This window comes from Oncorhynchus mykiss, chromosome 16 (genome assembly GCF_013265735.2).
Source record: "Oncorhynchus mykiss isolate Arlee chromosome 16, USDA_OmykA_1.1, whole genome shotgun sequence".
Taxonomy (NCBI): Eukaryota; Metazoa; Chordata; class Actinopteri; order Salmoniformes; family Salmonidae; genus Oncorhynchus; species Oncorhynchus mykiss.
Window position 1 is genome coordinate 56,051,741 of NC_048580.1, and position 24,131 is coordinate 56,075,871.

The 24,131-nt window shown below is 40.7% G+C and overlaps 1 protein-coding gene across 1 annotated transcript; it reads left to right on the forward strand.

The window, feature by feature from the left end:
- Positions 1 to 3,589: 3,589 nt before the first annotated feature.
- LOC110492364 (glutaminase kidney isoform, mitochondrial) lies at positions 3,590 to 23,661 on the forward strand. Its single transcript, XM_021566617.2, has 18 exons — positions 3,590 to 3,949; positions 4,901 to 4,985; positions 9,794 to 9,915; positions 11,987 to 12,116; positions 13,714 to 13,793; positions 14,040 to 14,203; positions 14,989 to 15,047; positions 16,571 to 16,603; positions 16,696 to 16,754; positions 18,304 to 18,370; positions 18,488 to 18,538; positions 18,960 to 19,136; positions 19,413 to 19,544; positions 19,762 to 19,854; positions 21,941 to 22,002; positions 22,281 to 22,357; positions 22,556 to 22,619; positions 22,910 to 23,661. The coding sequence occupies exons 1-18, from the start codon at positions 3,741 to 3,743 to the stop codon at positions 23,067 to 23,069; spliced, it is 1,824 nt and encodes a 607-aa protein (XP_021422292.2). The 5' UTR covers positions 3,590 to 3,740; the 3' UTR covers positions 23,070 to 23,661.
- The last annotated feature ends 470 nt before the right edge of the window (positions 23,662 to 24,131 follow it).

Sequence of the window (24,131 nt, forward strand, 5' to 3'; positions counted from 1 at the left end):
GCTGCTGCAGCAGGCAGCGGGTGACCAGAACCACAAATTCAGTATTCAAATATTATTTTAGTCTCGCAAATGATTTCATACTGGTCATATTGCCGTGTGTTGTTAGAAAATCATTTATACAGTACCAGTCACAACTTTGGACACGCCTACTCATTCCTTTATTTTGACTATTTTCTACATTGTAGTAATAGTGAAGACATGAAATAACACATGGAATCATGTAGTAACCAAAAAATTGTTAAACAAATCAAAATATATTCTATATTTGAGATTCTTCGAAGTAGCAACCCTTTGCCTTGATGACAGCTTTCCACACTCTTGTCATTCTCTCAACCAGCTTCATGAGGTAGTCAACTGGAATGCATTTCATTTAACAGGTGTGCCTTGTTAATTTGTGGAATTTCTTTCCTTCTTAATTCATTTGACCCAATCAGTTGTGTTGTGACAAGGTAGGAGTGGTATACAGAAGTGAGCCCTATTTGGTAAAATACCAAGTCCAAATTATGGCAAGATCAGCTCCAATACGCAAAGACAAACGACAGTCCATCATTACTTTAAGAAATTAAGGTCAGTCAATCTGGAACATTTCAAGAACTTTAAAAGTTCCTTCAAGTGCAATCGCAAAAAAACATCAAGAGCTATGATGAAACTGGCTCTCGTGAGGACCGCCACAGGAAAGGAAGACCCAGAGTTACCTCTGATGCAGAGGATAAGTTCATTAGAGTTACCAGCCTCAGAAGTCGCAGCCCAAATAAATGCTTCACAGAGTTCAAGTAACAGACACATCTCAACATCAACTGTTCAGAGGAAACTGTGTGAATCAGGCCTTCATCACTACACAGATGATAGGTTCATAGGGCATATACTATGGCATAGTAGGCTACAAGCTAATGTAGACTCTCAAATATATTTTGATTTGTTTAACACTTTTTTGGTTACTACATGATTCCATATGTGTTATTTCATTGTTTTGATGTCTTCACTATTATAATACAATGTAGAAAATAGTACAAAATAATGAAAAACCCTTGAATGAGTAGGTGTGTCCAAACTTTTGACTAGTACTGTATATCACATGAAGCCCTCTGTCATTATGTCTGCTAGTTTCTCTCCCCTCCTCTAATGGGGCTCACGTTACAGAACCGGCTCGTGGGCCTGCTTCAAACAGTACTGGTGGCAAAAACAATTATCTGATGTGATTGAGTTCATGTGGTCACTTGTGATGAATTATAAAAGCAATTATAAAAGCAATTGTCAGCTTGCAGTTCTCATTGGAAAGTATGTTGTTAATCATTCACTAAAGGTAATGAAATAATGGCTATTATGATTGGTCACTAGTCAGCCTATCAATAGCATACTTGTTGCTTTTCCTTTATCTTACTGACAGTTTGAGTTGAGATGATTTTGGAATCAGAAAGTTTACAATGTGAACTCGTTCCAATTAAAAATATATACAGTGCCTTGCGAAAGTATTCGGCCCCCTTGAACTTTGCGACCTTTTGCCACATTTCAGGCTTCAAACATAAAGATATAAAACTGTATTTTTTTGTGAAGAATCAACAACAAGTGGGACACAATCATGAAGTGGAACGACATTTATTGGATATTTCAAACTTTTTTAACAAATCAAAAACTGAAAAATTGGGCGTGCAAAATTATTCAGCCTTTATGGAAGAGGCAAGAAGAAAGCCATTTCTTAAAGATATCCATAAAAAGTGTTGTTTAAAGTTTGCCACAAGCCACCTGGGAGACACACCAAACATGTGGAAGAAGGTGGTGCTCTGGTCAGATGAAACCAAAATTGAACTTTTTGGCAACAATGCAAAACGTTATGTTTGGCGTAAAAGCAACACAGCTCATCACCCTGAACACACCATCACCACTGTCAAACATGGTGGTGGCAGCATCATGGTTTGGGCCTGCTTTTCTTCAGCAGGGACAGGGAAGATGGTTAAAATTGATGGGAAGATGGATGGAGCCAAATACAGGACCATTCTGGAAGAAAACCTGATGGAGTCTGCAAAAGACCTGAGACTGGGACGGAGATTTGTCTTCCAACAAGACAATGATCCAAAACATAAAGCAAAATCTACAATGGAATGGTTCAAAAATAAACATATCCAGGTGTTAGAATGGCCAAGTCAAAGTCCAGACCTGAATCCAATCGAGAATCTGTGGAAAGAACTGAAAACTGCTGTTCACAAATGCTCTCCATCCAACCTCACTGAGCTCGAGCTGTTTTGCAAGGAGGAATGGGAAAAAATGTCAGTCTCTCGATGTGCAAAACTGATAGAGACATACCCCAAGCGACTTACAGCTGTAATCGCAGCAAAAGGTGGCGCTACAAAGTATTAATTTAAGGGGGCTGAATAATTTTGCACGCCCAATTTTTCAGTTTTTGATTTGTTAAAAAAGTTTGAAATATCCAATAAATGTTGTTCCACTTCATGATTGTGTCCCACTTGTTGTTGATTCTTCACAAAAAAATACAGTTTTATATATTTATGTTTGAAGCCTGAAATGTGTCAAAAGGTCGCAAAGTTCAAGGGGGCCGAATACGTTCGCAAGGCACTGTATATTATGTCTTGCAGGGGCTTTTTGTCTGCTTCAAATTAGTTGTTTTACACAGTTTATTTTAATACAATTACTTTATTCCAACCAGCAAATATCTTACAAAACCATGCATTCATTGCATATTATAATGCATAAAATGGTGGTTTTGAAAATGTGTAATTTTAACGTTGCGGGACTGGGAAGGAGCTGGATGAGATCTGGCAGGAGCATGTGGGATACCGGCAAACAAATCAGGAATGCAGGTTACTGTATGAAATTTTGTGGGAGCGGTGGGCACGGTACTAAAAATCAGTCCTGCTCAGACCGCTATTACAGTGAAGTACACATTGTTACTTACAACTGTAGTAGCAAACCTATTTGTGCTTTGTGTAATAGGGAGTATAATCATGTTCATATGAATGTAATAATATGATATGCAAACATAGAAAGTAAAAATGTCCACTAATGTCATCACTACACAGATTATAGATCCATAGGGCCTATACTATGGCATAGTAGGCTACAAGCTAATAGTAGGCCCACATGTGGTGTGATACATTACCATATGGTGTCGCTACACAAGATACAAGTTACTAGAAAATTCCCAATGCCATCTCTGCGCCTTATTGGTAGCCTTCATTTCCCTAAAGCCAATGTGGCTATCAAATTGTAAGAAGTTAAATTCAAATAATTTGGGATAATAGTATTATTTATATATTCACATTTATTTACAGGTTCACAGATATTACCTTGTTCAACAGTTGTGAACAACAAACAAGATTACATAATATTACATCCTACACGGCAAGACTTTTAAAGGTTTTGTTTCCATAGATGCATCTCAGAAAAGTAGCCTAAAATTAGATTTGTAATGTACCACTCAATCACGTCATTGAAATCATACCTGTGCTATGGATCGTAAATTTCTCACTCTCTTCGCGGTCTGGCCTCAGCTGTCATTGGTCACTGGCCTCTTTCATCTGTCAACCAACTTCTGCCAGTCACAACGCCACCCCCCACGCGACAGTATCATGTCCTTGTGCTAGCATGCATAAAAAATGATATAAAGCCTCCGAGGAACGACGCACTGGACACAGATCTGATGTCTCTACAGTTTTTATTCTATTTGAACTTTGTTAACCTAACCCAGCGCTATATTTCTTTTGGTTGCGATCCACCCTTTAATAATGCATTGTCTGAAACGTCTGCGGATTACTAATGCGGGAGTTTTACAACTGCTCAAACATGCTGTCAACTCCGCACTAGTTGGGAGTGACAGCAATGTATTTTCCAGGAGCCAGCAACCCTTTCAGCTGTTCTGCACGAGAGCAGGACTGCACCACAACAGGCAGCAACATCATCAAGCTGTCAATGATTTGGACCAAACAGAGTGCAGGTACATACTTACTCAGTCACATTATCTACCAATAAGGGAATATGTACAGTATATACAGGTAACTGCCAAAATAATGGAAATACTTGAGTAAATGAGGGATACAAAGTATTGAAAGCTGGTGCTTACACAAAGATGTGGTTCCTGAGTTAAATAAGCAATTAACATCCCATAGTCCTTAGGGTCATGTATAAAAAGGCTGGGCAGGCCATTATTTTGGCTACCATGGCTATGCCCACATATAATGACAATGCCCCTATCCACAGGGCAGAGTGGTCACTAAATGGTTTGAGGAGCATGAAAATGATTTAAACCATATGCCATGGCCATCTCAGTCACCAGATCTCAACCCAAATGAACACTTATGGGAGATACTGGAGTGGCGCCTGAGACAGCATTTTCCACCACCCTCAACCCTCAACAAAAAACAGAATTATGGAATTTATCGTGGAAGAATGGTGTCGTAGACTACATTTAAGAACTTGGAGCTGAGTAGTCAGTGGAATTGGTTTGAAAGCTGATATTAACATGAACTGCATTACTATAGGCTACACTACACTAGGCCGACACTACACTACAGCCTGCTACACTACACTAGGCCGACACTACACTACAGAACGCTACACTACACTAGGCCGACACTATACTAGGCCTACACTACAGCACGCTACACTACACTAGGCCTACACTACACTACCCTACATACCCTACTACACTCTCCTTTTGGTGCTGGGGTGAAAAGAAAAACAGAACATTTGTTCATACACAGCTGTCAATGATTAAGTGCTCTTTTGCACATGTACAGTATGTCTTAAGGAAAGTTCTACGGATGAGTCAACACAATCAAAACACAGTGTAAAACGTGTATGCAGTGGTGATCTTTAACAATGTCCCTCCCTGTAAGACCTACACTAGTATTGTGACATGGTGCACTGTGTTGTCTGGGCTTCACAGGAACAGCTTGATCTCTGGGATGGACCTTCTTTTCTACACCATCACAGAGGGTAAAGAGATGATCTCAGTCTCTCATTTCGTCTCTGTGAGTCTCCATCTCATCACATCCTCTCTCACTGTGTAACACCATGTAGAACCTAACCTACAGTTGAAGTCGGAAGTTTACATACACTTGGTGTCATTAACTCGTTTTTCAACCACTCCACAAATTTCTTGTTAAGAAACTATAGTTTTGGCAAGTCGGTTAGGACATCTACTTTGTGCACGACACAGGTAATTTTTCCAACAATTGTTTACAGACAGATTATTTAACTTATAATTCACTGTATCACAATTCGAGTGGGTCAGAAGTTTACATACACTAAGTTGACTGCCTTTAAACAGCTTGGAAAATTCCAGAAAATGATGTCCTGGCTTTAGAATCTTCTGATAGGCTAATTTACATCATTTGAGTCAATTGGAGGTGTACCTGTGGATGTATTTCAAGGCCTACCTTCAAACTCAGTGCCTCTTTGCTTGACATCATATGAAAATCAAAAGACATCAGCCAAGACCTCAGAAAAAAATCTAGTCTAAAAATCTAATCTAAAAAGTCTAGTTCATCCTTGGGAGCAATTTCCAAATGCCTGAAGGTACCACGTTCATCTGTACAAACAATAGTACACAAGTATAAACGTCATGGGACCACGCAGCTGTCATACCGCTCAGGAAGGAGACACGTTTGGTCTCCTAGAGATGAACATGCTTTGGTGCGAAAAGTGCAAATCCATCCCAGAACAGCAGCAAAGGACCGTGTGAAGATGCTGGAGGAAACAGGTACAAAAGTATTTATATCCACAGTAAAACGAGTCCTATATCAACATAACCTGAAAGGCCGCTCAGCAAGGAAGAAGCCACTGCTCCAAAACCGCCATTAAAAACGCCAGGCTACGGTTTGCAACTGCACATGGGGCCAAAGATCGTTCTTTTTAGAGAAATGTCCTCTGGTCTGATGAAAAAAAATAGAACTGTTTGGCCATAATGATCATCGTTATGTTTGGAGGAAAAAGGGAGGCTTGCAAGCCGAAGAACACCATCCCAACTGTGAAGCACAGGGCTGGCAGCATCATGTTGTGGGGGTTCTTTGCTGCAGAAGGGACTGGTGCACTTCACAAAATAGTTGGCATCATGAGGAAGGAAAATTATGTTGATATATTGAAGCAACATCTCAAGTCATCAGTCAGGAAGTTAAAGCTTGGTCACAAATGGGTCTTCCAAATGGACAAAGACCCCAAGCATACTTCCAAAGTTGTGGCAAAATGACTTAAGGACAACAAAGTGAAGGTATTGGAGCGGCCATCACAAAGCCCTGACCTCAATCCCATAGAAAATGTGTGGGCAGAACTGAAAAATCGTGTGTGAGCAAGGAGGCCTGCAAACCTGACTCGGTTACAGTTCCTCTGTCAGGAGGAATGGGCCAAAATTCACCCAACTTACTTACCAAATACTAATTGATGTATGTAAACTTCTGACCCACTGGGAATGTGATGAAAGAAATAAAAACTGAAATAAATCATTCTCTCTACTATTTTTCTGACATTTCACATACTTAAAATAAAGTGGTGATCCTAACTGACCTAAAACAGGGATTTCTTTACTCAGTAATTGTGAAAAACTGAGTTTAAAGGTATTTGGCTAAGGTGTATGTAAACTTCTTACTTCAACTGCATATACAGTACAGGTTATTTAACCTATTTAAAATACATCTGGAATGCCCTTTTTTTATGATTGTATTGACAGTTGCCTTGACATTCCTCGACATCCTTTTAAAGTTGACACAGTACTGCCTGTACAACAACACATTCTAGTTCCTGAAGAGACCTTTGGGCTTGCTGTTTTCACTTGAGCTAAATGCATACCGATCGAACCCCAGAGAGTGTTAGACGAGCCAGGCAGGAATCCATCCTCGACATCTGGCAGCACCATGTCACCAGCCCAGTTCAGGCTCAGGTTTAAAAGTGTTGAGGAAACGCCTTGTGTAACTTTATGACTAATAGACAGGTGTGGCCTCGTCGTTGAGGCTAGACGTGAATCCTCTTAAACCCCAAAAGATTGGCGTCTTAATCAATGATAACTCAGTATAACCTGGTTAGAAAGGCGGTGGTTGAACTGCTCTGACATCACCTCACCAATGAAACCAAGTTCAAGCTAGGTGTTAACAAACGTATTTACCTCACCAATGACCACCAGCCATTCCCAAGCAACAGTCGCCTCTGGAATGTTGGGTACATGAGTCGAGAAGAACATCACAGAAGTTGTAGCTCAGTTGGTGAGAATGTCATAGAAGCACATGACCTCCAGTCATTTTACGATGCGTGAAGAGATTTTGTGTTCCCTCTCCGTGCTTTTACACCATCATTTAGAACACGTACAGAAGTCTCAGCTCAGTTGGTGAAAATATCATACAAGCACATTTGTCCATAGGTCCACAAACGCTGAACATAGAATTTTATGATGTGTGAAGAAACTCTCTGTCCAGTGTCCACGACCACTCCCTGTGCTTTTACACCATAATTCACCATAATTGGGGTGATGGAGTTTTGTCCAGTGGACTACACCTTGCCCCTGGAAACGGGGGTTCAAACCCCAGGTCTGCCAATCGCTCCACCACTTAGGATAGACTGGGGTTGGGTAGATGCACTGGCATTTCTAGTGGTTAGTCAGAGGTAAGGGAGCATATGATATGAAAAATAACTACTGTATCTGGGCACTGCATTCTCAAGCAGTTGAACAACACGAAGTTGTACCTCAACCAGAGCATTCAGAGTACAGCATGTATGCCCAGTTTTATTTCTGATTGATTGCAATGCTTGATATTCTTACATCATTTGTACCTTTTAAAGAACTGTACAGGTGCTACTAAAAATCAAATCAAATTGTATTTGTCACATACACATGGTTAGCAGATGTTAATGCGAGTTTAGCGAAATGCTTGTGCTTCTAGTTCCGACAATGCAGTAATAACCAACGAGTAATCTAACCTAACAATTCCACAACTACTAACTTATACACACAAGTGTAAAGGGATAAAGAATATGTACTTAAAGATATATGAATGAGTGATGGTACAGAACGGCATAGGCAAGATGCAGTAGATGGTATAGAGTACAGTATATACATATGAGATGAGTAATGTAGGGTAAAGTGGCATAGTTTAAAGTGGCTAGTGATACATGTATTACATAAAGATGGCAAGATGCAGTAGATGATATAGAGTACAGTATATACATATGAGATGAGTAATGTAGGGTATGTAAACATTATATTAAGTGGCATTGTTTAAAGTGGCTAGTGACTACACGGTTGCCATCTGCTTTGACCTTTGACTGATCTCAGTTTTGAGGAGGGAGATCTGTCATTTATTGTCATGTTATGCTGTATGTGTTTGGCATGACAGGGAACAGTGACACAAAGGAGTTTGACTAAAACACATTGGAAGGACTGACTGAACAGTAGCTGTGGCTACAGAATACTGTCACAATAGATTAGAGATTAGGCTAATTAGGGTTTACACCTTTCCCAGACCTACCAGGAAACAGGATCCTTTCTTTGTGTGGTGAGGTTATATTTAGTTCTCATAGAGCAATTATGTTACTTAACTAGTGTTATTGAAGTACTTCTCTCATCTGATGACTCAATTTCTCAAAAGCTCTAAAATTCTGTCATCTTTGCTTCTGTCAGGAATGGAAAAACACCCAGTACTGCCCCCAGTAAACATAGCTTTGAATGCTGCTGTCCAATACAAGTATGTCTGAATATCACTTCAGGCTCTCATGAAAGCCACTATCCTATGTGACCAAGGACATAAAATAACTGAACACAACAGTCCAGTCAAGCAATGTGTGTTGCTCATTAAAGCATTGCTCAGACACACAGGCTTGAAAATAACTGTCTGAACACTCCTATGAGGCAAGTCTGCTGTCAATGTACATGATACCCCAGAAATAGACACACGTTGCATATAGCTGTCGGCACGACTTGAAGTTGGCTTAGGGGAGGGATTTCAAACACTAGATATGTAGCTTCCTCCTTCAGGGCTATTTACAGGACTGCTAGAACCCTTGTTGCTGCTCACATAATGGCAAAACAAGGTTTGTGCCTGTAGTCAGATAAAATCATAATTTGTTCCAATTCAGGTATTGAATGTGACACACTTAAACAATTATTGTAGTCCTGTATATTTTCAGTTCTTCTATAGCTAAAGAAAAGTCACTCAAAGTGATCAATTCAATTATTATTAATAACCTATACATGTCCTTATCGTTATGTACCAAAACATGAATAAAATAAGAACTCTTTCAGTCAATCTGTTAACCTGAGTTAAGTTTTTGTAATTTTAGCGCATCATTTTTTTTCTTCAAAATACAAAAATTCAATAAAATTCAATAAAATACAATTCAAAATATACTGAAAACATCCAAAATACTGTACATAATCTATAGTGCTAAAAACAACAATGCAATTTCAAAACAAGTTCACATTGAGGTTAAAGAAAGTGTATTTGATCAAATTACTTGTTTTTTGCTAACCATTACTTTGGACAAAATCAAGACGTTCTTGTTATGCTTATTAAAAAAATCTTAAATTACAGCTCAATCCTGCGATTAACTCGATTTAAATGCTTTAATCATTTGACAGCCCTAGTACTCTATTAGGACCAGCATCGGGACCAGCTTTCTTAGAGCTCAAATATCTATCACCCTTCCCTAGAGATGCTATCCCAGTTCTGGATCAGCTCTCCATGACTCCATGCCCATTTTTCCTCTTCCCTCCCTCCCTCTCCCTTCTTTTTAATTTTCTCTAAAATAAATCTCTCACTCTTGTTTTCTAAATGTTCCTCTCTCCTTCCTCCAGGCGTTGAAGAGCACAGGTTTGTGGACATCTGATCCCAGGCTGAGGGACTGTATGCGTCATCTGCGCCAGGCCATGCGGGAATCTGCCGGAACAGTCATGATGGACCAGAAACTCTTCAGGAAGTGAGCTATGCTCGATTTTCACTTTCATCTTACCATACACATCCTCTAACGTTAGTAGGATGGTATAGAGAGAATATTGACAAACACTATGATTCTTTAATTCAGACAGTTAACATAATGTATTATCACACACACACACACACACACACACACACACACACACACACACACACACACACACACACACACACACACACACACACACACACACACACACACACACACACTGTGACATGCAGAGAGAGAGAGAGATAGCTCTGGAGTATAACATCTGTGCAGGGCTTAAGTCTGAACGGGAGCTAATGAAAGTCCATCATAGTGGGTGAACTGCAGACGGTGCCAGTTGTATTAGGAGCTCAGTTTATCAGCAAGCTACGAGGGAGTCTAGACTGCTGTCCAAACAGTATTAATTCTTAACTGGCAAACCTAACTTAATGAATGCAGTGATGATTCAGACTCTGGCGTGCTACTGTAGTGGGTCACTGAGTCCTGTGTGGTGGACTTCTTACATTTAATTACTATGTTTCAGTGATTGAACACTGCATATCTACTGTCCTTTTGCTCAACTTAGATTGAGACTTGGTGTTGTACTTGGTATTATTTAGAAACTAGGCCCAAATACACAAATAAAGTCATGGAGAAGAGAATAACAATATTGTGTTGTGATTAGATATTGTCTTCCCATTATGAGGAACATTCTGAGGTGGTCACTGGAAAAAGACCACTAGAAATAAAAATGTCCCATTTCTGGTGAATGTATAAATTCTGCAATCCCTATATTAGCCACCCCAGTGCCCCAAACTCTAAACAAGTTGTGTATTAAGAAGCAACGGGGGGCGGATCTTTCAGCTCAACCCAGCTGAGATCACCTCAGTGCTTACTAATCTTAGTGCTTTGTTTATGTATAATGGTACAGGTGCGTATCTACAGTATGAAAGGCTGTCTCTTGTCAGCATTTCATTTTGTCCCAGTTGAGGTCCAGTTTTATGTTGTTGATGTCATTAAGGATTTCATCATAGGATCAGTAGTGTGTCTGTTCCATTGTTATAGGTCACTTAGCCCTGATACATGGCTGACTCCTAGACGCCGCATAGGAGTCAGCAGCCGTGTATCAGGGCTAAAGGTCACTGTGTGTATTAATACAGTAGTAATACTATATACTGTAAATAATCTAAACTAACTGATATTTTTTGTATGGTAATTAATAATAATTTGGTGGGTGCTTATATTTGTACAAGTGTATATTAAAACACATGTGAATTGGAAAACCATGTTTTTTACATATCCATAACACTCCCTGTAGATACGCACCTGTACCATGTGTGTTATGAGACACCTTCGGAGAGTAGGGTTGTTAGAGTTAAGTGACTTTCTCAATGGCACTTAGACAGATTTTTCAACTTGTCGGCTCGGGGATTACGAACTAGAGACCTTTCAGTCACTGGCTCAACACTCAAACCGCTAGGCTAATCTAACGTAGCAGGCGTAAAAGAAACACCGGAAACTAGATCCCCTACATACTGGTTTTGACAAGAAGGAAAAAAAAAACTGTTGGGGGAGGTTTTCTTCTGCGCTGTTCAAACAACCCAGTAAATATGGAGGAGGAGTTAAGATGGAGAGTCACCTTGATAACGTCCAAAAGTGGAAGTCGCATCACAGGCTCTCTTTCCATGTCCCCTAAAAACCAGAACAGCTGGTTGTTGCGGACTCAGCAGTGGTTATCGCTAGACACAGCAACAGGAAGTAGGGGTGCACCCCATGATAAATGGAAATAATATATAATATATATATAATAAAGAAATGTTATTATAATAAAAATACAATTATACACAATTATATTAATCCTGTGTGAACTAGGCCTTTATTACTCCTGTATGAGCGGACAAAAATGATCCTCAGCAACCCCCCATCCCCTCTTCGTCCAGCACCCCCAATGCAAAACATCTTCCCATGGTTGGCCCCAACAGGAATGGAACCAACAACTCTATTGTTCCAAGTGCCACACTAAGCCATTACCTATGTAATAAACAAAGTATACATGTGATATTTCTGTATTTGTGATGTGTTTCAGGTGTGTGGGTGCTAACATCCTGTTGCTGACACAGGCGTTCAGGAGGAAGTTCATCATCCCAGACTTTGAGGTGTTTGCATCCAACATGGACCAGCTGTACTACAGTACCCAAAGGCAGGAGGGGGGACACGTGAGTCCTGTTAGGATGCCTGCACTATGTACATTGGAATTCACACGCTAAAAGCATTCTCACATATTGTACACTTACACACCTACACATCCACATGAGAATATGCTAAAATAATCTCACTCACACGCGCGTACTGAATGAAGCCTTGCACACACTACATTTGTACATACATGTACATACATTTATGTATTTATGTAAAATCATTATCAATATACACACAATAACCCATAATGACAAAGCAAAAAACAGTTTTTTTGGGGGGGAAAATGGAAATATTACATTTACATAAATATTCAGACCCTGTTGAAACACCGTTGGCAGTGATTACAGCATTGAGTCTTCTTGGGTATGAGTGGCTGGGCCACTCAAGGACATTCCGAGACTTGTCCAGAGCCACTCCTGCATTGTCTTGGCTGTGTGCTTAGGGTCGCTGTCCTGTTGGAAGGTGAACCTTCGCCTCAGTCTGAGGTCCTGAGCGCTCTGGAGCTGGTTCTCATCAAGGATCTGTCTGTACTTTGCTCCATTTATCTTTCCTGACTAGTCTCCCAGTCCCTGCCACTGAAAAACACCCCCACAGCATGATGCTGCCACCACCATGCTTCACCGTAGCGGTGGTATTGGCCAAGTGATGAGCGGTGCCTGGTTTCCTCCAGACGTGCCACTTGGCATTCAGGCCAAATAGTTCAATCTTGGATTCAACAGACCAGAGAATCTTGTTTCTCATGGTCTGAGAGTCCTTGAGGGGCCTTTTGGCAAACTCCAAGCGGGCTGTCATGTGCCTTTGCATGAGGAGTGGCTTCCGCCTGCCCACTCTACCATAAAGTCCTGATTGGTGGAGTGCTGCACAGATGGTTGTCCTTCTGGAATGTTTTCCCATCTCCACAGAGGAACTCTGGAGCTCTGTCAGAGTGACCATCGGGTTCTTGGTCACATCCCTGACCAAGGCCCTTCTCCCCCGATTGCTCAGTTTGGCCGGGCAGCCAGCTCTAGGAAGAGTCTTGGTGGTTATTAACTTCTTCCATTTAAAATGATGGAGTATACTGTGTTCTTGGGCACCTTCAATGTTGCAGAATTTTTTTGGTACCCTTCCCTAGATCTGTGCCTCGACACAATTCTGTCTCTGAGCTCTACGAACAATTCCTTCGGCCTCATGGCTTGGTTTTTTCTTTACATGCATTGTCAACTATGGGACCTAATATAGACAGGTGTGTGCCTTTCCAAATCATGTCCAATCAATTGCATTTCCCACAGTTGGACTCCAAGTTGTAGAAACACCTCAAGGATGATCAATTAAAACAGGATTCACCTGAGCTCAATTTTGAGTCTCATAGCAAAGTCTGAATACTTCTGTGAATAAGGTATTTCTGTTTTTTATTTTCAATACATTTGCAAAAATATCTAAAAACCTGTTTTTGCTTTGTTATTATGGGGTATTGTGTGTAGATTGATGAGTAAAACTATTAATTTAATTCATTCTAGAATAAGGCTGTAACGTAACAAAATGTGGAAAAAGTGAAGGGGTCTGAATACTTTTCGAATGCACTGTACCTGCCTTTGACACACATTCCAATCCACTCCTTTGTGTGTCTTTCCTTAGGTAGCAGATTACATTCCTCAACTGGCTAAATTCAGCCCTAATCTGTGGGGAGTGTCTCTATGCACAGTGGATGGGCAGAGGTAAGATTATAGCATCATCTGATCTATGTACATAGTCTCTTTTTACAGTATATCACCACTGCCCTCCATCATGACACATAACCCATGTTACTGAAATTAAGAGCTTTGAACAGGCAGTCCACATGTCATCCCCTCATCTTGCCCTGTCAGTCTCTGCCCACCTTGTTTATGCAGAATCCTCCACGGTGTCTGTTGTCACCTCAGCCCTCACTGTCCCATGATCTCTCCCCTGCTGGTGTGATGCAGACATTCTGCAGGTGACACCAAGGTTCCATTCTGTCTTCAATCATGTGTGAAGCCACTGGAGTACGCCATTGCTGTGCACGAGATCGGCACTGAGCATGTGCACCGTTACGTGGGCAAAGAGCCTAGCGGACTCAAGTTCAACCAGCTGTCACTGAATGATGAGGGTGAGAGAGATTAACCCTAACCCTATCCCTGTCTGCCTATGGCTGGGCTCACATATCTACTACATGTCTCTGTGTTGACTTCTGTGTAGATGCCCCACACTTGAATGCATCTGAGGAGTACTGAGGAAAAAACTGTCTTACATTGAACACTCAATGATATCTCTGACCCTATCTCCTGATCTAAGCTAACTCAATCGTAGGGTAGTGAATAGTTCATTACACTGGAAGCAAACAATTACACATTTCAGTGAACAATTGTGTAAACCAACCAACCTCTCTGCAACTACAGCCCACTGGGCACAGATGTCAGTTCAACGTCTAGTTTTGATTGAAATTCGTTTTTTGCCAACTAACGTGAATTCAACATGAAATCAACAAAAAAAACTTTTCCCATATTGATTCAGCATCATCACAATGATTATTTTTGGCTGCAATGACGTGGATACCACATTGATTCAACTAGTCTTTGCCCAGTGGGAGGTGATTGAGAAACAGGGAAATTACCAATCGACTTGATCAATGATTACAATATGCTGTAGGTCTTGACTGGTGAGATACAGTCGATAGAGCAGGAACAAGCAAGAACAGGACATCTGATCATTAACCAGTCAAGACAGCTTATCTGCAGGTTCCCTCTAAGCTGGCTACAGCTGACTAGGTGTCTTTACACATGTTCACCTCTGGCACGCACATACGTGTTCACTTTGTAAAGCGGCCATATCTTTAGGTTATATGGTGGTGGAGTGTACTACAGTGATAACATTGTCCTCTCTCTCTTTGGACAGATAAACCACACAACCCTATGGTGAACGCGGGGGCTATCATCATCAGTTCTCTGCTCAAGGTAAGGGGATTCCTGGGTGATGTTATAATCTCCCATAACCTTTCATGAGGTTTTAGAATGAGAGGATAGATAAAATCTTTGCTAGCTAACTTAAATAATATCAGGAGTACATTACATGCACACAGATTAAGCATTGCCAATGAGTGCAAACTGTTGTACACCAAATCCACTCCAACATCAAATATACAGGAAATCAGGAAATCTGTTGTAACTAGTACAGCCAAGTGTCACAGTCAGACCACCCTCAATCATTGACCAATTCACCCTATGGCCCAATACAGTGTGGACAGAGGTCAGTAAACTATCTCCAGCTGACTCGCCAACCGTCCCTATCAGTCAGCATTGCCCTCATTCTAACAGATACAGCAGTGGGGAAAGAATGCAGTCCTCTATATAGACATGGACCTCTATTCTGCTGTGTTTTCCTCTCCCTGCCTATCTGCCTGTCTTCACCAGCTGCCTCTTAGGCCATTCAGGTCACATTCATTAGTGGGCGAGGGTGGGACTGACAGGATGTGTGTATGTGTTAGACAGGCCAATGAGACAGCTGGGAAGTAAAGGCGTGTTTGTCTGTGAGTGAGAGACTGTATGTGTGATTGTGTGGGTGGGTGTGTGTTTATGTCTGACAATCATAAGTATTATAATGTATGTCTTTGACAACTTTAAGTACAGGAAGAGAGAACAGATCAAGATGGATGAGTCATTTCATTGGCTAATAGTCTATAGCCCATACTGCACTGGGCAAGTTGAGGGAAGGACTTGTACTCTTCCAATTAAGTGTAGCACTCCTAGCACGTTTTATTTGGAGTTTATGCAATTCATTCATAAAAATTGCGCAAAGTTCACTTGATCTTTCAGAGAGCGCAGAACTCTCTGAAGTTATGAGTGGAAAGATGTGTCATCACTCAGGAGCACTTTTTAATTTTTTTACAATTTATTTTACCTTTATTTTACTAGGCAAGTCAGTTAAGAACAAATTCTTATTTTCAATGACGGCCTAGGAACAGTGGGTTAACTGCCTGTTCAGGGGCAGAACGACAGATTTGTACATTGTCAGCTCGGGGATTTGAACTTGCAACCTTCATCAGAGTATCACTGACCAATAAGCCCAGGGTCGCACCACATTTGAAGAAACCTATTCCTTGAGGACCACTCAACGGGGAAGTACCAGTCCCTGCCCGTTTTGGTGACTTAACGACTTGCTGGTGATCTTTCACTGGACCCTGAAACTTAAGCAGGGCAATAATCTGCCCCCGAGCTGCTAGCCCATGTTATACACATCACATCACGCAGACAGACAGACAGACAGACAGACGGACAGACAGACGGACGGACGGACGGATGGACGGACGGATACCGCAACTAATCCTACCCTGCACACCCACCCAGAATCTGTCTGACTCACCAGCACACATACACAAACACTGCCACCTAGGGACAGAACAGCTCTGTTTAGTGTCAATGCAAAATTACTTCAGCACAAGAACACTGTACTAAAGGGAATTCCTTCTTCTTCTTTACAGCCTAACTCGAATAAGGCAGAGAGGTTTGATTATGTGAGTATCCTTTAAGTTTCAGACTTCTGACTTGTCTACAATTGCTTCTTATTAGTAAAATGTAATGGAAAAACGGACATCTTTTATCGTAGGTAATGGAATACTTGAAGAAGATGGCTGGCACAGAGTATGTGGGCTTCAGCAACGCTACGTGAGTGTCAAATTGAACATTATAGTATGAAAATAAAATTATGTAATTTGTGGTGTGATAAACAGCTTTTAATTCAGTGGGCTCCAAAATTACTGGCATCCCTGACTGGCAATGCACAAACAATACTTAAAAAAAATATATAAACAATATAATTATAGAGAGAAACTCAAATTACCAACATCAATGGAACCAACCAAAATCATACAATAATTTAATACAAAATACATTTCACCAAAATCAAGGTTTCATAATTATTGGCACTCCTCATTTAGTACTTAGTGCAACCACCTCTGGCAAGGATAACAGCATGGAGTCTTTTCCTGTAATGTTTGACAAGGTAAAGGAACACATTTGGAGGGATTTTGGACCATTCCTCCAGATCCTTTCAAGGTCCTTCACATTCTTGGGTTTGCGCTTATCAACTGCCCTCTTCAACTCAGCCGACAGGTGTACGATTGGATTGAGGTCCGGCGACTGAGATGGCCATGACAGAACATTAATTTTGTTGTCACAGAACCATTGCTGTGTGGATCTTGAGGTATGTTTTGGGTCATTGTCTTGTTGGAAAGTCCACATACAGCCAAGTCCCAGCCCTCTGGCAGAGGCCACCAGATTGTCAGCCAAAATTGCCTGATACTTGGTGGAATTCATTATGCCATCAATCTTAACTAGTGTCCCTGGACCTCTGGAATTAAAACAGCCCCAAAACATCACTGACCCCCCTCCATATTTCACCGTGGGTATGAGGTGCCTCTCCTTGCATGCATCTCGACGCCAAACATGCCGATGCTGTATCTGACCAAAACATTTAATTTTGGTCTCATCTGACCAGAGCACCGTCTTCTAGTCATAATTTAAATGACGTTTGGCAAACTCCAAGCGCTTGCGTCTGTGTCTTGGGGTAAGAAAGGGCTTTCTTCGGGCAACCCTTCCAAAGAGCCTGTGGATGTGGATGTGGTGTCTGACGGTGCTTTTTGAAACCTGGTGACCCTGAGATGCCACCAAGGCCTGCAATTCTTTCACAGTGATTGTTGCCGATTTTGTTGCTTCTCTCACCATCCTCCTCCCTATCCTGGGGGGCAAAATGTATTTGCGTCCTCTACCCGTGAGCTTTTTAACTGTTCATATCAGTTCTTTTGTTTTCTTCATGATGTTGGATGACAAAGGGATATTGCATGCGTGTTACCTCATTTTTATACCCTTGTGAAACAGGAAGTGATGTAATGACTCAGTATAGTTCCTTAAGGCTTAGATCAACTTAAATAAGTGGAATTTAATTCCTGATTTACTTTTGGTAGATTTTATTTACAATATTCTTTAAGGGTGCCATTAATTGTGAAACCTTGATTTGGAGGACATGGATTTTTTAAATATTTTTTTTTACATCAATAAATGATTTTAGTGGGTTCCATTGAAACATTAATAAAGTACGATATTTCTCACGTTGTTATTTTGAGTTTATCTCTATAATTATATTGTTTATATTTTTTTAAGTATTGTTTGTGCATTGCCAGTAATTTTGAAGCCCACTATGTATTTGCCTTCAAAGTTTTCAATCAGAGAAGGAGACCGGGGATAGGAATTTTGCTATTGGTTACTACCTGAAGGAGAAAAAAGTGAGTGTTTGAGCTTCACAGAGTCTTCCCAATAGTTAAACCAATTTCTAAACTCTAAAACTATAAGTTATACTACCTGTCCTGAAACTGTGGCCTTTCTCTCATTTTGCCTGGTAGTGCTTTCCTGAGAATGCAGATATGATTGCAGCCCTTGATTTCTACTTCCAGGTGAGACTCATGTTTAAAGAGATTTGCTTTCCCCTTAAGAGGCATTAGAAAAATACTTAAAGGATCCATCAAATGCATTTGGTGCATCATTATAGTGGTCTCTGACTTATGGTCAGACTAGCTCAGGTGGAATAAACGTAAGCCTTTCCCATGACATTCAATGCTGAATTGAATGTCATTGAGAAAACAAAAAGGTGTAATAATGTATTTTTTTTACAAACATTCTTTCTGATGTAAGTAATCATCTAGTTTTTCAAAAGTATCTGTAATCTCATTACAATCATTTTGCTGGTAACAGATTACAGTTACTGTTTTTTTGATGTTGTAATCATATTATATGTAACAGATTACATGTAATCAGTTACTTCTCAAACCTGACTACAATAAACCAGAGGTCTCAACTGTTCTGTTTTCCTCTCAGCTGTGCTCCATTGAGGTGACCTGTGAATCAGGCTGTGTCATGGCCGCCACACTGGCCAACGGGGGCATCTGTCCAATCACAGGCGAGCGGGTGCTAAGTGCGGAGGCTGTGCGGAACACCCTAAGCCTCATGCACTCCTGCGGAATGTACGACTTCTCTGGCCAGTTCGCCTTCCATGTGAGTCACTGAGAAACAGACAGAGGTCAATGACCTGAGGTGGCCTTATCACAGCGACGGAAGAGAAAGTGAGACATCCCCATCTCATCATAATTTATCCAATATCTTTGTTTATCATACTGTATATGGTAAAATAGAACGTTCCCCTTTATCTCAGAGGTGCCATGTTGCTCTCACCTATCCTGTGTTGTCAGATCAATGCAGTTAAAAGAGATGAGACAAGGTAAGTGTCATACTTAACTTCATTCTTGCTTTTTGTCCCTTCTTTGTTTCCAGGTGGGCTTGCCTGCTAAGTCTGGCGTGTCGGGTGCAGTGCTGCTGGTGGTCCCTAATATCATGGGAATAATGTGTTGGTCTCCTCCCTTAGACCGTGTCGGAAATAGTGTCCGAGGCATTCACTTCTGTCAGGTATGCAGACAAGAATAATTTCAATCCCCTATGACATAAGTTTTTACCATACCCAGCAGTAGATATTTATTCTCGTTGATTACCTCAATGTCATACCTGAGTGTATATGTTTTGTCCTGTATTAGACATTGTAAATGTGGAAGATTAAAAATAGAATAGAACATTGAATAATAGATAAATCTGTCTCATTTTCCCATTCTGTCTGCTGATTGATCAGGAGCTGGTTTCTCTCTTCAACTTCCACAATTATGACAACCTGAGACACTTTGCAAGGAAGCTGGACCCTCGCAGACTCTCACTTGATGATAGGGTAAGGGATAGAACAGGCACTAAGGTCCTGATTCCGATCCGGTTAAGAGTGCGAAAATTGAACGTTAATTCCCTTTTTATGCACCTTTCTCTCTATGCGTATTCTGACCTTGAAGTCAACCACTATTCGTTCGGGTTGGAGAGCTAAGAAATGAAGGTGTGGCAAAGGTGTGTCTACAGATAAGCCATATTCTGACCTTGACTTAATTCCCTCTTAATTCCACCGCCTTTACGTGCGAGGAAACCATGAATAAGGTTGAGCGAACCTGCTGGTTCCAAGTGGAAAAAGCATCTTCTTTATTTTTTTCTGATAGAAATAACAGCATTGTCCATGCACTGTCATTTATACACGGATAAGAGCTAGGGGAGTGAAAGTTATACCTCCCCCTGAGGAAAATATATTTTTACTTGGCCCTCCCCAAGCGTAAAAAAAACAAGCATGTAACCCTCACCCTCCAAAATGATAATTAAAACAAAATAGCAGGGAATATTAAATCCCTTTTTAATTGATTATCAATGTTGCAGCCGTGATTTCTATTAAATCATTTGGACACTCAAACGATGGGCTTCTGTAGGCCTGAACCTTGGCTTCTGTAGGCCTGAACCTTGGCTTCTGTAGGGCTGAACCTTGGCTTCTGTAGGGTTTGAACCTTGGCTTCTGTAGGGCTGAACCTTGGCTTCTGTAGGCCTGAACCTTGGCTTCTGTAGGGCTGAACCTTGGCTTCTGTAGGGTTTGAACCTTGGCTTCTGTAGGGCTGAACCTTGGCTTCTGTAGGCCTGAACCTTGGCTTCTGTAGGGCTGAACCTTGGCTTCTGTAGGCCTGAACCTTGGCTTCTGTAGGGCTGAACCTTGGCTTCTGTAGGCCTGAACCTTGGCTTATGTAGGCCTGAACCTTGGCTTCTGTAGGGCTGAACCTTGGCTTCTGTAGGGCTGAACCTTGGCTTCTGTAGGGCTGAACCTTGGCTTCTGTAGGGCTGAACCTGCCGAGCTGATGTATGCTCTTTAGAATGTTTGAATTATAGCCTATGCCCAGGCTTTTCTCTGTTTTATTTTACAATTTCTATCATGTTAATTTATTAGCCACTTTTGGGAGCCACATACATTTATAACTGTCACTTTAGTGTTAGTTTTCTCAAATTTGTAGCTTAAATTTAGCATCATTCCATTTACCTTTCTTTCCTCTAGGTAAGTTATTCCTGCGGGTCGCTTGCATTAGTAGATCATATTAGGCTAACATTGGGCAATAATTTGGGACATATAGCAGTTTAAACCTGGAGCCTGGCGCACGGTTCATGACGACTGGACCGTTGTCATACAGTTCCATGTTTAGTGAGAATTAGAGTAGATTTATTTATAGGACTTGTTCCGCTCCCATTGTTAACTTTTTTTTTTCATTTTACAAGATTTCATGGATTGAATTTGAGTATGACAGCTTTCAGGATGAATCAAACCACTGTATTTTTTATTCAACTATACATTGTGTGCATAAAGGCTCTACAAACCAGTTTTTATTTTAAGTTTCATACATACTTTCCTAACCCTGAAATTTGCCTAAATAATCTACAAGGTCTGAGTATTTTTTAATCTACCAGTTGGTGCTGAAACTAAGACCAAGATGCATAGATGGTATTATGTCATTGATCCTTATTTTCTGAACCCGTTCTCTTGATGTATTCTAGTCTCTCGACAAATTCTAATTGTGGGTACATCGTATTGAAATGGATGGCTTAAGATAAATGTACTGAAAACCGTATTTAATAGAAAATCTGTTGGCCAGCAAGTGGAAGGGTTTTCAGCGGTTGAATTACATTTATTCAGAGCGCGCAAGGGAGCCACGCCTGCAATGCCCATTACACACCTTCATACGGTAAGTCTGAATACCAACTACTGAGAAGTGCATAATAAAGGCATAATTTCTTAAGTCAGAATCGGGCCCTAAGTATACTAAATGTTTCTCAAATATACCTCTTGGGAACATTCATGTTTAGTGTTTATGCTTCCGCCACAATATCTGAAACATCGCTGTGCTTCAATATCCTTCTATGTTGATAACCCATAATTGTGATGTTTTCTTCTGACCCTTCAGAACAAGTCAGTGGTTAACCTGATGTTTGCAGCTTACAGTGGTGATGTCTCTGCCCTGAGGAGGTAAAGACAGAATCTTGGGATAGTTATATAAACCATTATAGTTGGTCCTTCTGATTTACCAGAAATGTAGTTTGCTTTTTCATAAGCAAGCGCTGGCGCCAGATAGGCAAGAAGAATATGGCTTCAATAATTAATTTATGTGCAGCATGGAACAGACCACCCCTGGTATCAAATCAATTTCAGTTAACTTCATAATTACACCATCTGTCATTCCAATTAACCTTTCGCTATACTCTTTTTTTTTTTCTTCCTTCCCTCGCTCATGTCCTCTCCTTTAGGTTTGCTCTCTCGGCTGTGGACATGGAAGAGAAAGACTATGATTCTCGTACAGGTCTCCACGTGGCATCAGCCGAAGGTGCACCTACATATTTTTCAGGGATAAAACTGTTCTCTCACATAGCATGTACTTCACCTTATTGTCCAGAGTTGTAATTCAAGTGTGTCTGCTTTGGTTAAATTGGAGTGGATGGCTTCGCTGGGATAACTATAGATATGTGAATGCATAGTTGGTTGCCGTATATTGAGATTTAATTCTTCCTTCCTGTTTGTTCAGGTCATGTGGAAGCAGTGATCTTCCTAACAGAGATGTGTAAAGTGAACCCCCATATAAAGGACAGGTAGGGACACCACCTCATCATCTGCATGTCACTTTTAATAATTCACACATCTTTGAGAGATGTTCCATTGTAAAGGTCCTTCAGGCATGCATAATGGAGACTGGTGGTTTTAAAAGTGTCCAGGCCTTTAAAATCACCCAACTACACCAGACTAGTCGAGGGCTATTATGACCTGATTTCTTCTGAGACTCAGTCAGAGCATTGCTTAGCACACCATCCCTTGTTTCCTTTGCCTCTGCAGCAGTATTTCAAAGTTTTTTCATTACTGCTTATATTGCGCTCTCTATCAGGTGGGGAAACACACCCCTGGATGACGCCAGGCAGTTTGGTCGGGACGGGGTGGTGTCGGTCTTGACGGAGTACCAGCAGATGTACCTATGCAATAATGGGTCCCAGTCAAAAACCGAAGACCAGAGAAAATTAGACAGTGAAGGTTGTGGTTTGAGCTAGACAGGAGAGATGTCTAACCATATTGTATTTAATACAAGAGGCACTGGCAGTTTCATTCCAGAGAGTTGTGCCCTTCCCCAATATCCTTGTTCACTAGCACTCCCCATAACAGATCTGATAAGACTTGGTTGGTTAAAGCAATATGGCGGAAAGCAGGTGAACTTACCTCTTCTCAGGTAGATAGGTGACAACGTTTCGTAATAAAATGCAGCCATTTTGTGCCAAGAGTCATGAAGAGTTGTAGCTAATTGAGTGAGTATAGTTGATGTGGTCACACGTCACTACGTATAAAGGTCCCATGCACACTTTCTTTGTCCAGGTTGCTGCACATAAAAGCTTTAGGAGTCTTCAGGAGTGGACAGAATCACTGTAGCACTGTATAAAGCTGATATGACACCAACAAGTGATCAGTTGCTAGTCAGAGGGGTATACTAAAAAGCAGGATCAATGCATTAGCCAGCTAACTTTGATTAACAACCAGAAATAACTGTTGGTTTTCTGGTTCATTAAGAAACCTAAACTTAGGTATGTTTTTGATTGTCAAGTCAGTCAGACCATGCGCATTTCATGCTTATCTTTAAAAAAAAAAAAAGAATGGTTAAGTTATTTCTGAATATTTTGGCAAGTTAGCTGGCTAAGGCATTGCACTTACTTTGTAGTATACCACTCAGATGAACTTGGCAGCTATTGAGTTATGTACACACACTTTGTCCTTACTCAAAATGACCAGTGTATAATTTATACAATGTTTTCAATCATGAAGCATTAATATTAAGGGATTTTTTACACTGCATAACATATTACCAGGCTATAAATATATTAAGTGGAAATGTATATATTAATCTACCTCAATAGGAAGTAGAACAGTTTCATAAGCAGGTTTTAAGATATGAGTGAATAAGCCATGTATTGTGAGGATGGGATATAACCATTTTAATTCTGGTCTTTTCTCCTTGTGAATACTTAACGTTATGTTAATATAGAAACATGTCTAAATGTGATGAGTGATTGAGACTAATGAATATTCATGTGTGATAGTATCTCATCAGCATTTCCTGTTAT